At 43.9% G+C, this 11,061-nt stretch overlaps 2 protein-coding genes across 5 annotated transcripts in view; one reads left to right on the forward strand and one right to left on the reverse strand.

Moving 5' to 3' along the window:
• flr (fleer) overlaps positions 1-6,989 on the reverse strand; it is an 11,298-nt gene extending 4,309 nt beyond the window's left edge. For both annotated transcript variants that reach the window (XM_024271845.2, XM_024271846.2), the window contains exons 1-11: positions 6,792-6,989; positions 5,444-5,509; positions 5,040-5,249; positions 4,694-4,750; positions 4,481-4,616; positions 1,697-1,801; positions 1,494-1,622; positions 1,369-1,418; positions 696-848; positions 295-360; positions 143-196 (exon numbers count right to left, since the gene is read on the reverse strand). In XM_024271845.2, the coding sequence (XP_024127613.1) occupies positions 143-196; positions 295-360; positions 696-848; positions 1,369-1,418; positions 1,494-1,622; positions 1,697-1,801; positions 4,481-4,616; positions 4,694-4,750; positions 5,040-5,249; positions 5,444-5,509; positions 6,792-6,839 (1,074 nt within the window). In that variant the 5' untranslated portion in view covers positions 6,840-6,989. The remainder of the gene's footprint in view (positions 1-142; positions 197-294; positions 361-695; positions 849-1,368; positions 1,419-1,493; positions 1,623-1,696; positions 1,802-4,480; positions 4,617-4,693; positions 4,751-5,039; positions 5,250-5,443; positions 5,510-6,791) is intronic.
• The window catches only part of si:ch211-76l23.4, an 8,905-nt gene continuing 4,203 nt past the window's right edge, over positions 6,360-11,061 (forward strand). The window contains exons 1-2 of one of the 3 annotated variants that reach the window (XM_036213077.1): positions 6,369-6,476; positions 9,643-9,711. Coding sequence is in view for 1 of the 3 variants with exons in the window: in XM_024271849.2 (XP_024127617.2) it covers positions 9,598-9,711 (114 nt within the window). In the remaining 2 variants the exon portion in view is untranslated. Of the gene's footprint in view, positions 6,477-8,971; positions 9,712-11,061 lie in introns of those variants that run through there. The other 2 variants (XM_036213078.1, XM_024271849.2) reach the window with 2 other exon arrangements.

Genomic DNA, 11,061 nt, shown 5'->3' on the forward strand with positions numbered 1-11,061 from the left:
ACAGAGAGAGAGAGACAGACAGAGAGAGAGGGAGAGAGAGAGAGACAGACAGAGAGACAGAGAGACAGAGAGAGACAGACAGAGGATAGTGGAATGAAAACATCTCAGTGCTGGAACTCTGAGGTTTGTCTAACATGGGTACCTCCTCCGGCGCCGTCTGGCTGGTCTGCGAAGCGTCCAGGAACTCGAACATGTACTGCAGAGGGAACACAGCTGTGAGGACCGATCACAGACCGGCTCAGAGCGCTGCTGCTGCAGCTGCCGCCGCCGCTGCCGAGCAGGAAGGACACTCACCGGAGACAGGAACTTGTAGGTCAGATGAGCGTTTTCTGCCAGAACGTCAGCCACCAGGTCGAAGTACTGCAGAGACACGAAGGACATTTTGAAGGAGGAGCTGTGCAGATCCTGATCCTCTGGAGGATCCAGCCGCCTGCAGGCTGAGAGGGAGGAGCTTCTGTCCTCAGAACATTTCCATTCATCAGAAACCAGGTTCTAAAATCCTGGATCTCGAGTCTGAATGTGTCTGGAAACGTTTGGAATCATGGGAGTTCAGGACTTTCTGAAGTTTTAGTGCAGAAATGAGAGAAGAGAATTACTTTGATCAGTGCTGGTGTCAGTTTGACGAGCAGAACGTCACACCTTCAAGGAACCAGCAGACCGTCCCCCTCCCCAGGTGTTCAGGTGGGGCGGCGTACCTCGTGTTTGCAGTAAAGCAGCAGCAGGTTTCCAAAGCAGACCGGAGGGAAGGGGGGCTGCTGCATGAGGAAGGAGAGCTTCTCGAAGCCTTCGGAGGGCCTGGAGTCCATGTTCATGAGGGCCTGGTTGTGCAGGGTCACCGGGTCCAGCTCCTGAGGAGGACGGCACAGGTGAAGGTGCTGGTCCACTCGGGTCAGAGTGGACCTGAACCAGAACTTTATTCTGAAAATCTCCACTTAAAACCTGTTTAATCTGATAAAAGCCCTCTTATGTCATTAATGATTTCAACTGATTGTTGGTGGAACTTCAATCAGCTCTTCTTTCATGCATCAGTAACTGTGAGCAGTTTTTGCCTGGAATAAACAAAGATAATGAATAAACATTCATGTTTTGTTGTTCCACCAGGGGGCAGCAGATCCCAACAAACTTCAGCTGCAGGAGAAATAAAAATGATTGTGAATTTTTATCAAACATTTCATTCAGGAAGTCTGACATGACGGGTGAATCCACGCACAAACACACAATAATAAACAAAAACACACACAAATAAACACAAACACTATAACACACACAGTTTACATCCCACACACAAACACACACTACAACACAAACACTCAGGGGAGCAGACTCTTCAGTCACTTCCCTGAAGGAATCCCGACTTCATTCCATTACCTCCTGTGATCGGGGGGGCATGTCTGTCAGAGCCTCCTGCGCTCCTTTCACTGTGGGCGGAGCAAAGAGGAAGCTGGTTAGAGCGCCGCCGTTCCTGCAGTGTCTCGTCACAGACGGGTTCTTACGGTTCTTCAGCTGGAACTCGATGGCCGCCTTCAGGTTGAAGGCCTCGATCAGCGCGGTCTGGTGCAGTAACAGCGTGTTCCCCACGCTGTGCACGTCTGCACCTTCGGTTGAAACCCCCACACTCAGCTCTGCAGCAGAGAGAGACCCAACCCCGTCAGGAGGAGGAACGCCCTGAAGGTCTGCCCCTCCTCCGGATCCTCACCTGGATGCTCCCGGATCCCTCGCTCGATGATCTCTGTGATGTACTTGAGCGCCTGAGGGAAGTTCTTCAGGCTGTAGAAGGTCAGGGCCAGGTTGTAGTACAGAGCTGAGGAGCAGAGACAGCACCGATCCTCAGTCGGACTGATCCACGTCTGTCCGTCTGGAATGTAGTTTGGGTCAGAACTTTTCCAACCATAAAGTGTTTTTACAAACTCAAATGTTAAGTTGAGTTAGAAACCTCACAGACTTTAAACTCTCACCATCTGTGACATTAATGTTTTTCTAATACGGTTTTAGCTGCTAAATACTTTTACTGAGGAGAATATTCCTGCACAGGAAATTCACCTGAAACTTTATTGTTCACTGAAACTTTTCAAACTGATTTAAGTCAAAAAAACTTCAGAAGGATTTCTTCCACAGAGGACAAAGATGAACCTCGATAAAGTATAATAATATTCTTATAATATAAAATACACCGACACATTCTCATCCCCAACCCGCCACATGTGGACGTTTGGTTCGGGCCCCGCCCCCTCACCTTTTGACCTTTTGGGTGCTGGCTGTTCTCAATCAACTACAGGTCCCCGACTTTTGTGCCGAGAGCCGAACTGGTCCAGTACCGGGACGCGGAACACACCGGTACCCTGAGCCAGTACCAGAACGCCAACCCAGTACCTGTTTTTCCCAACTCTCCCACTAGCTTACAGCCCCTCACACCCCAACATAACATCGCCGGTGCAACAGAAACAGCAGCAATCCGGTTTCTATCCGTCTGTCCGGTTCTGATCCAGATTCCAGCTCAGACCAGGAAAACAGAGACGTTCACGGATCTATTGGTCTGCAGGAGGATGATCAGAATGGGGCGGAGCTGGGAGCTTGTGGCTCCGCCCAGCATATTTTTTATCTTTCTCCAGTCTGAATTAAGAAATCCTCAGAAATGTAATAATAATCTTGATCATCAGAAAAGACGTTAGAAACCGTTTGGATCTTTAACCTGTAGAGTGTAATCCGTGACTTATTCATGGTGATCACTTTGATGATGAACTATAACCGCTGGATTATTTCTCTGAGTGTTTGTGTATTCCTGAGCTTGCTACAGTCTTCATGGGGGGTCGTGGTGCAGGGGCAGAGTGGTCGACCTTGGACTGGAAGGTCACAGGTTCGGTTCCCGCTCTTCACGCCTGTGTTGAAGTGTTCTTGAGCCAAGCTTTGAACCCCACATGGCTCCTGGTGCTCATCGGTTGGCGCCGACGTTCAGAAGCGGCGCCGCCATCAGCGCGTGAATGTGACTACAAGTGTTTTGGGCAGCGCCCTATAAGAGCTTTGGGGTAACCCCCCTACACTGTTCAGTTTTCTTTACTATTACGGGGGTCCAACATGAAGTTGTATCCGTTTTTGTGCTGATTGCACCTAAAACACGTCACATAACATCAAAATGGAAACTGTTAGAATAAGATCTGCTCAAATGAAAGGTCGACATTTTCAACAAAACATCAAACATTGAACGATTATTCAAATTGGATTTGTGAACGATCTAAGAGAGAAAATGAAAATATAGTTCAGCAGGACTTTCCTTAAATAAACGTTTTTCTGTTGGAATTGGTAAAATGACCTTTTATTATTTATGTTAAATTGTGTCAAACAGCGTTCAGCTGTCAGCTGAGCCGTTCTAAACCCAAACACCAGAGGAAACTACGAATTGACATTCTGCCTGACGTCACCGTGAAAAGATCATCCATGCAGGAGCCGGGAAACGCCGACACAGACACTCTATGACATTTTACAGCTTTTCTGCTTAAACATGGATTTGTTTTCATGCATTTAAAGGTAAAATCCTGAGTTGGAAGACGTTCCTAGGCTGCAGAGTCTGATCAGACTGAACCTGGACTCACAGACTCACATGAAGCTGCTGAAAAACACTTGAAATGATATGAAACCAGGAGTGTCAAACTGGATCAGAAAGGAGCCAAAATCGAAAGCACACTTCAGGTCGCGGGCCGAACTGGATAGACATGTATTGAACACAAAAACTACATTTAAAATCGTAACTTTTTAACATAATTATGAACTAGATATATAACATTACCTGTGATAATGCTAGTGTGAATGCTGGAAGCTGAATTTGGCTGCTGAAGATGGTAGTGCTGATAGCTGAAGATGCTGAAGCTGATAGATGACTAAAATATTAGCTAAACGCCAAATTAGCCCAAAATAAATAAATAAACAAAAACTTAAGTTAGCCAAAACAGCTAGCGTTAAGCTGAAATAGTAGCTAAACTCCAAATCAGCCTAAAAAATCTTAGTAAATGTCAAAATAGTCCAAAAAGCTGCAGAATTCCAATTATTCAAACTTTAAAACTGTAACTTTCAACATATTTATGAATAATAAAAAGATTTTAAACCTTAAATAACTTTCAATATTTTACTCTCCATAAAAATATATTTTGTCAAAATGATACAAGTTAGAAATGAGCCCAAGATAACATCAGGTCATTAATAACAATAAAATAAAATGATCTGGAGGGCCGGATAGAATTACCTGGAGGGCCGGATCCGGCCCCCGGGCCTCGACTTTGACATACGTGTTCTAAAGGGCGGGGCAGCACTAAAACATCAGTTCTATTCTGAAAATTTTATGTTTTGATGCAACATCTATTTATAGAATAAGTTAACTGTCTTTCTCTGTGTTTATTTATTTTCTGTTCGTTTTAATGAAAGAATAAATTATAATTAAACATTCAGACTGGGTCTGACGGTAACCTGGAGACCCCTGCGGCGGACTCACCGGGGACGTATCCCAGCACCTCGACGGCGGCCGTGAAGCTCCTGCAGGCGTCCTCGTACTTGCCCTCCTGGTAGAGCAGGCAGCCCATGTTGTAGACGTAGTCGGAGTCTTCCTGCGGCAGCTGCTCCAGCAGCGACTGCAGAGAAAGCAGCCGCAGACACGTCAGCGCGTGGCTGCAGAAAGCAGACTCAGAACTGTTGGAGCGCGGCGAACCTTGGCGGCGCTGAAATCCTCCTCGCAGTATTTGATGCAGGCCTGCAGCTTGAGCATCTGAGCAGAGACGGAAACAAATGTCTGATGCTGATAGCTAGATAAAATATTAGTTCAATGCTAAATTAGCCTAAAAAACTGAAAGAAGCCTAAATTAGCCAAAATACTTTGAACGTAGCTGAAATATTAGCTAAACTCTAAATCCTAAATTAGCTAGCACTAAATTAGATACTCCTTTTAGCTTTATCTTCCTCTCAGAGTTTCAAAGCAAATCTTAGACATTCGGGTGGAAAGCAGGACGTTACGGTTCTATAACCACATCCAGCCCAGAGACGGGGAGCTGCCGCACCTTCAGGTGAGAGCTGGGGTTGTCCAGAGCGAAGGACGCCTTCATTGCTTCGGCGTAAGCTCCAGCTTTATACAGGGACTGGGCGTGGTAGACCTTGTACTCCTCCACCTCCGGGTGCAGCTGGGTGAGCTGCTCGTAGCATTCTGCAGCGCCGCTGAAGTCCTGCAGGTGGTAGTAGCAGAAACCCAGCAGAGACAGCGCCGCTCTGGACTGGACAGAGAGAAGAAGAAGCATCTGTGCAGGAGGAGTCACTCTTTGATTAACACCTGAGGCGTCGCTGGTGACGCTGAAACACAAAATCTTTAACGTTCTGGTACTTTAAAAACGTTAACACGATCATTCCAGTAGGTTGTGAAGGAGAAAAGCGGCGTGCACGCTTTTTGTGGGTTTGTGCGCAGACTCACCTTGTTGTGTTTGTGCAGTTGTGCGTTTAGGATGTGGATGGCTTCTCCGTACTGAGAGTCTTTAATCTGAAACAGAAATAATTCATGAAAATAATCAAAGACGCTGCTTTAAAAACACTTTGATGATGTTCCTCTAAGACACGAGTCAAAGTTCAAACCCGGGGGCCGGATCCGGCCCTCTGGGTTATTCTATGCGGCCCTTCAGATCATCTTTTCATTATTTAGAATTATGTTAAAAAGTTCTGGTTTAAAGTTTTCAAAAATTGTCATTCTGCTATCTCTTTGGACTATTTTGGCATTTACTAAGATTTTTTAGGTTACTATGGAGCTTAGCTAATATTTCAGCTACATACTAGCTGTTTTGGCTAATTTAGGCTTTTTGTTTTGTTTTTTAGCCTATTTTGAAGTTTAGATATTTTTTCCCCTGCATGCTTGCTGTTTTGGCTAACCTACATCTTTTTTGTTTGTTTTTTAGGCTAATTTGGCATTTAGCTTATATTTTAGCTGGCTATCGGCTTCAGCTTCTGCATTTTTAGCAATATATTTCAGCATCTTCAGTGGCCAAATTCAGCTTCCAGCATTCACACTAGCATCAGTGCAGGTAATGCTATATATCTAGTTCATAATTATATTAAAAAGTTGAGGTTTTAACGTTTTTTTTTTTTCAAATGTAGTTTTAGAGTGTTCAGTAAATGTTTATCCTGTTGGGGTCACGACCTCAGGTGTGTTTTGTGTGATCGAGTTTGACTCTCCTGCTCTAAGAATCCTCCCTGTATGATGGATTCCAGTCGTGTTCTCTATTGACCATTACAGCATTTGGGACAGAAGAAGTAACTTCACCAAAACAGAGCTTCACCTCTGGGGTCACGTGGCTTAAACATCTGTGAATTCTGGCTTTACTTTGGGTTTCACTGTCGTCGTTTCTCTGTTCCATCAGTAAAGTCAGTTTTATGAACTCTAAACCAAGTCCTTCTGTAAACATGGACCTGGAGTTAGTACTGGGAACCCACAGCACGAAGAGAGCCGCTGATAGGTGAGCACAGAGAACATCAGCTGCTTTGGCGGGAGTGTCTGATCCTCAGACAGGTGAGACACCTGTTTCTGAATGATCAAAGGAAGCAGATCGGTGAATTCAATTCGATCATAAACACGATCAGCTTCACGGTTTCCATAGCTGACGGTCCTAAAGAACATGAGTTCAGAGTAAACCTGTAAACGGATTTAGAGTCTTTGTATTGTTAACGAAGTGAAAAGTACGTTAAAATCCCGTCATAACGAGCTCGTCCGTGAGGCTGCCGCCGCCGTTAGCGCGTGTCGCTAATGTCCGTGTCAATAAAGGTTTTCTCACCAGTTTGTAGACGGTCGCCGTATAATCACCGTCTTTGATGACGTTCATGGTTTAACAACAACACAGTTCACGGGGAACCGCGAACACAGAACCGCGTTTCCGCCGCTTCTGGAAGCTAGTTGTTAGCTAGCATTCACGAGCGAGGAGGAGATGCGCGTTCCAGCCGTTACCTAGCAACAGTCTACCGGAAGTGGAAGTGTTGACTGACGTTCCTACGAACCAATCATGTGAGAGTAACGGGGCGTGGAATCTTTCTTTTCTTTTCTTATTTGATTTGATTTGATCTATTTATAATAAACTTTTACTGACATTGAACACAATTGGGAGCAATTTAAACAACTGAATTAAAAAAGAACCTATAAAAACGTTTTCATCAATAGAATAGAATAGAATAGAATAGAATAGAATAGAATAGAGTTCAATTTTATTGTTATTGCACATCTCAAGTATCCAGCAACAAAATGTAATTTGCAACAATAATAATAAGAATAATAATGGCAGATATTAACCCGTTAACTCCAGAGCTCCAGTGTTTATGTTCTTTGATTTACTGTAACTTATCAAACGTTAACACACTCAATGTAAATAGAAAAATCAAAAAACAAACAAATACATAAACAAAAAGTAGATAGATTAAATGAATAAAAATTGTGGTATCTGATTCAGAAACTAGATATTTTGCATTTGCTGTAAGCTGAACGTGGCCACTGAAGATGCTAGTCCTGATAGCTGAAGATGTTCAAATTGATAGCTAAAAACATTGAAGCGCAAATTAACTTTAAATCATTTACAGTCAAGCCGCAAGCTCATATTGACAGATATGACGACTCCCAGGAAGGAGCGGGAGCTGGTGTTTCAGAGGGGCGGGTATGGCAAGCCAAAGGTCCCAATAATCACCTGGAAAACCGCCATAAAAAAACGGCGTTTTGGCCATGAAAAACGCCGGTAAACGCACGTAAATTTCGCCGTCTTGCCATAGGCGGGTCTCTGCTGCTCACCTGTGTGTCCAGGAGTCCGACACACACGATGACATTTTGATGTCAAAACTTTTTTTGTGAGGAACACAATGGCTGAGTTTGAGCAGGTTGAACACACTTGATGTTTTGAAGCATGAATAAAAACAGAAATATTAAAAGAAATGATCATTTTCTCAACATTTGATATTATTTTTTTTACGTTTGACAGAAGCTCGTATGATTTCCTTTCAATTTAAAAGGCCAAACCGGATCATTCCAGTGCAGCTCTGGACAGCATAAGATGACATGTGCTTTAAACTCAGAAAAGATCAGACTTTTTACCAGATATTTGGCTAGGATTTGAAATCGGCAAGTGCAAACAAGACATCAGGAATGTCAAAATCTTTATCTTTGAGGTGCACCTCAGTCATAAATGTATAAACTTAACTAATCTATACAAAATAATACTATTATTTTATTTTTCTTTAGCCAAAGAGCCAATCCTGAGGGGTAAACGAGCCACAGGTTGCAGATCCCTGGTGTATCCAAACTTATCATTAGATTTATTAAAAGCTTCACTAGAATGGAAGATTAAATCTTTAAATAGGTGGTGCAGTGGTAGGGCGGTCGACTCCTGATCAGAAGTGAACGGGTTCGACTCCCGCCTTGCCCACCCATGTGTCGAAGTGTCCTTGGGCAAGACACTGAACCCCAAATTGCCTCTGGTGGGAGGTTGGCGCCAGTGTTCGGCAGCGGAGCCACCACCAGTGTGTGAATGTGTGAATGTGTGAATGGGTCTGTGACTGTGAAGCGCTTTGGGCCCTCGGAGGAGGGTAGAAAGTGCTATACAAGTATACACCATTTACCATTTACCAAATATAAATTATATTTTATCTGTACAGTAGTCATTCTTTCTTTTTGGGTCGGATGCATTAACTGTATATGTTCACATATATTCAACAATATTTTGCTTTTTTGGTGGTTTAGTTTTTTGTTTTTACAGCCTCACAAATACTTTTATTTTCTATAATGACACTTGGGCTGAAGAAAAACATGTTTTCTGTGTTTTAATGTTTATTTTATTTACTTTTATGTTAAGTCCTTTGTGCTTTATATGAATGAAAGGCTCTAAACAAATAAAGCTTGAAGTTAGAGTAGATTGGTTCTAAATTTTTGAGTTTCATTTGTTTCAGTTTTTGTGTATTATGTAAATATTTGATGTTTGGTTTTTAAGTGTTTTATAATTTTTTCTTCATTTTATTGAATTCATATTAACTTCTTTTTTAATTTCTCTTTCTAAATGATTGAATGTACTTGATGCAGTGTTTTTAATATCTGATCATTTCTGAAGCCTTCTGTCGTCTTTACTGTTGATATTCTTCTCCAGTTTGAGCTCTTCCTGTCGCTCTTGTTCTTCATCATTCTCTGAGTAATGTCATTTATTCTCTTTATTTTGAGTATAAACGTCTGATGTTTTCTCTCAGCAGGATTCTGTGTCTCTTTTGTGCCCTAAAGCCTTGGGGTCCTGGTCCTTCATCTGCTGAACTCTTCATTCTTTTATTCATCAGAGTTGTTGTTTTCCCTCCTTTCCTCTGCGTCTGCTCCCTCCTCCATCCTGCCTCCATGTCTCGCCGTCTCCTCTCCAAACGAGCATGGACTAGTACAGAATGATCTCATATTTGAAGGGTGTTACCGTGTCTCTCAGACCTGGAGAAAACAAACACACGTGCGAGCACACATGTGGACAAAGGTGCTGGAGCTCCGCCCCCCTCCCCAAACCACACTGCTGACCACTGGGCCTCATAATGATGTGTCTGGAAGCTTGAGGTTGCATTTTTTCATGTGCATGCATGCTTGCGTGCTCCAGGGGTGTGTTTCTTCACGTCTTTTTCCAGCTTCTGCTCGCCTGTGTGGCTGTCGGAGTGAGCGGGAAACCGTGCAGCAGAGGATCTGCAGAGGAACAGGTAGGACTTCCAGTTTTATGGAAAAGAGCGGCGCTGTGACCTCTGGAATGGGTCAGGAGTTACTTTCTTCTCTCCTGCGGTTTAACTTTGTGAGAAGTTTGACTCCTAAATGAAGCTCCGCTGTTGCCGCCTTTTTCTCAAGCTGCATGAAAGCTTCATCAGAGCCGCTGGAGATGAAACCGAATGACAGTGGGAGCTAAGTCATACATTTGAATGAGATTTCAGAGAACATGTGACCCGTAGTGGGATTCCTCCATCCTCCAGTTTCACCAGAATGAGGCCAGGTACAGATGGAGGTGTTTTTGGAGGATCCTGGGGCTGCAGGTTCTGGTTTTTGAGCTGAACTTTCCTTTCTTCCTCAGCTGTCTCCAGCAGTCACAGGAACAGTGATGTTCAAACTCTGATTTGATGGTTTCAAACAGATTCAAGTTGCTGCTCAGACCCTCAGCGAGCGCTCTCCCGCCCTCGCCAGGGTCGGATCCTCCTCTGGCTGTGGTGGAAAAACGCTGTTTAAAGAGGAAGAATGTCAAAGCTTTCATGGCTGAGAACATTATGTCGTATCTGAACTGTGAATTTCATTTCTGAGTATTTCTTCATTCATTGAGAATCAAGAGCAGAAAGATCTTCTTTGTGACGTAGTAAATATGCTGGGCGGGGCCAAAGTCCCTCTGCTCCGCCCCTTTCTGATGCAGCCACTTGCAGACCAACAGATCCATGAACGTCTTTGTTTTCCTGGTCTGAGCTGGAATCTGGATCAGAACTGTTCGGGTGGATAGAAACAATATTGCTGCCATTTTTTTTGCCCCGTGAGGTTAGGTTGGGGGTGTGAGGGGCTGTAAGCTAGTGGGAACAGTCAAAGATGGGAAGTGGGAGCGGGGTTACCCCTACTTCCCATTTTACTTCTGCAGTTCAAGTTGTTTAAGTTATAAATGGACTAATCAGATGCCTCAATTAAAAGTAGGCGGAGCCTGTGGGCCTCCACGTCCAGTGTTCAAACCATTTGATTGTCAGATTTTGTGCGGCCCACTTTCAAGTAGTGGGGGTGGGGCTCTCCAACAAGCTCACTCCTGATTAGTGAGAGTAGTTTCCATAGAAACGAGGACTAAGACCAATCACTGCTCACCGGCGACGTCTGGCTCCAACATGGTGGTAACTGTACTGAAGTGACTTGATTTGGTTCTAATGGGGGGTGGGAGTGTCACACGTGTTCAGTCCAGTTCTTTATACAGTCAATGTTTGGACCTGGAACAAATCTGATGATGTGAATGTATCTCTCGTCATGAGGTTCAGTAAAGTCTGACCTCGGTCTGTTTCAGACAAACTTCATGAAGGAGCTGGAACATGACCCCC

This window comes from Oryzias melastigma, linkage group LG8, assembly GCF_002922805.2.
Source record: "Oryzias melastigma strain HK-1 linkage group LG8, ASM292280v2, whole genome shotgun sequence".
Taxonomy (NCBI): Eukaryota; Metazoa; Chordata; class Actinopteri; order Beloniformes; family Adrianichthyidae; genus Oryzias; species Oryzias melastigma.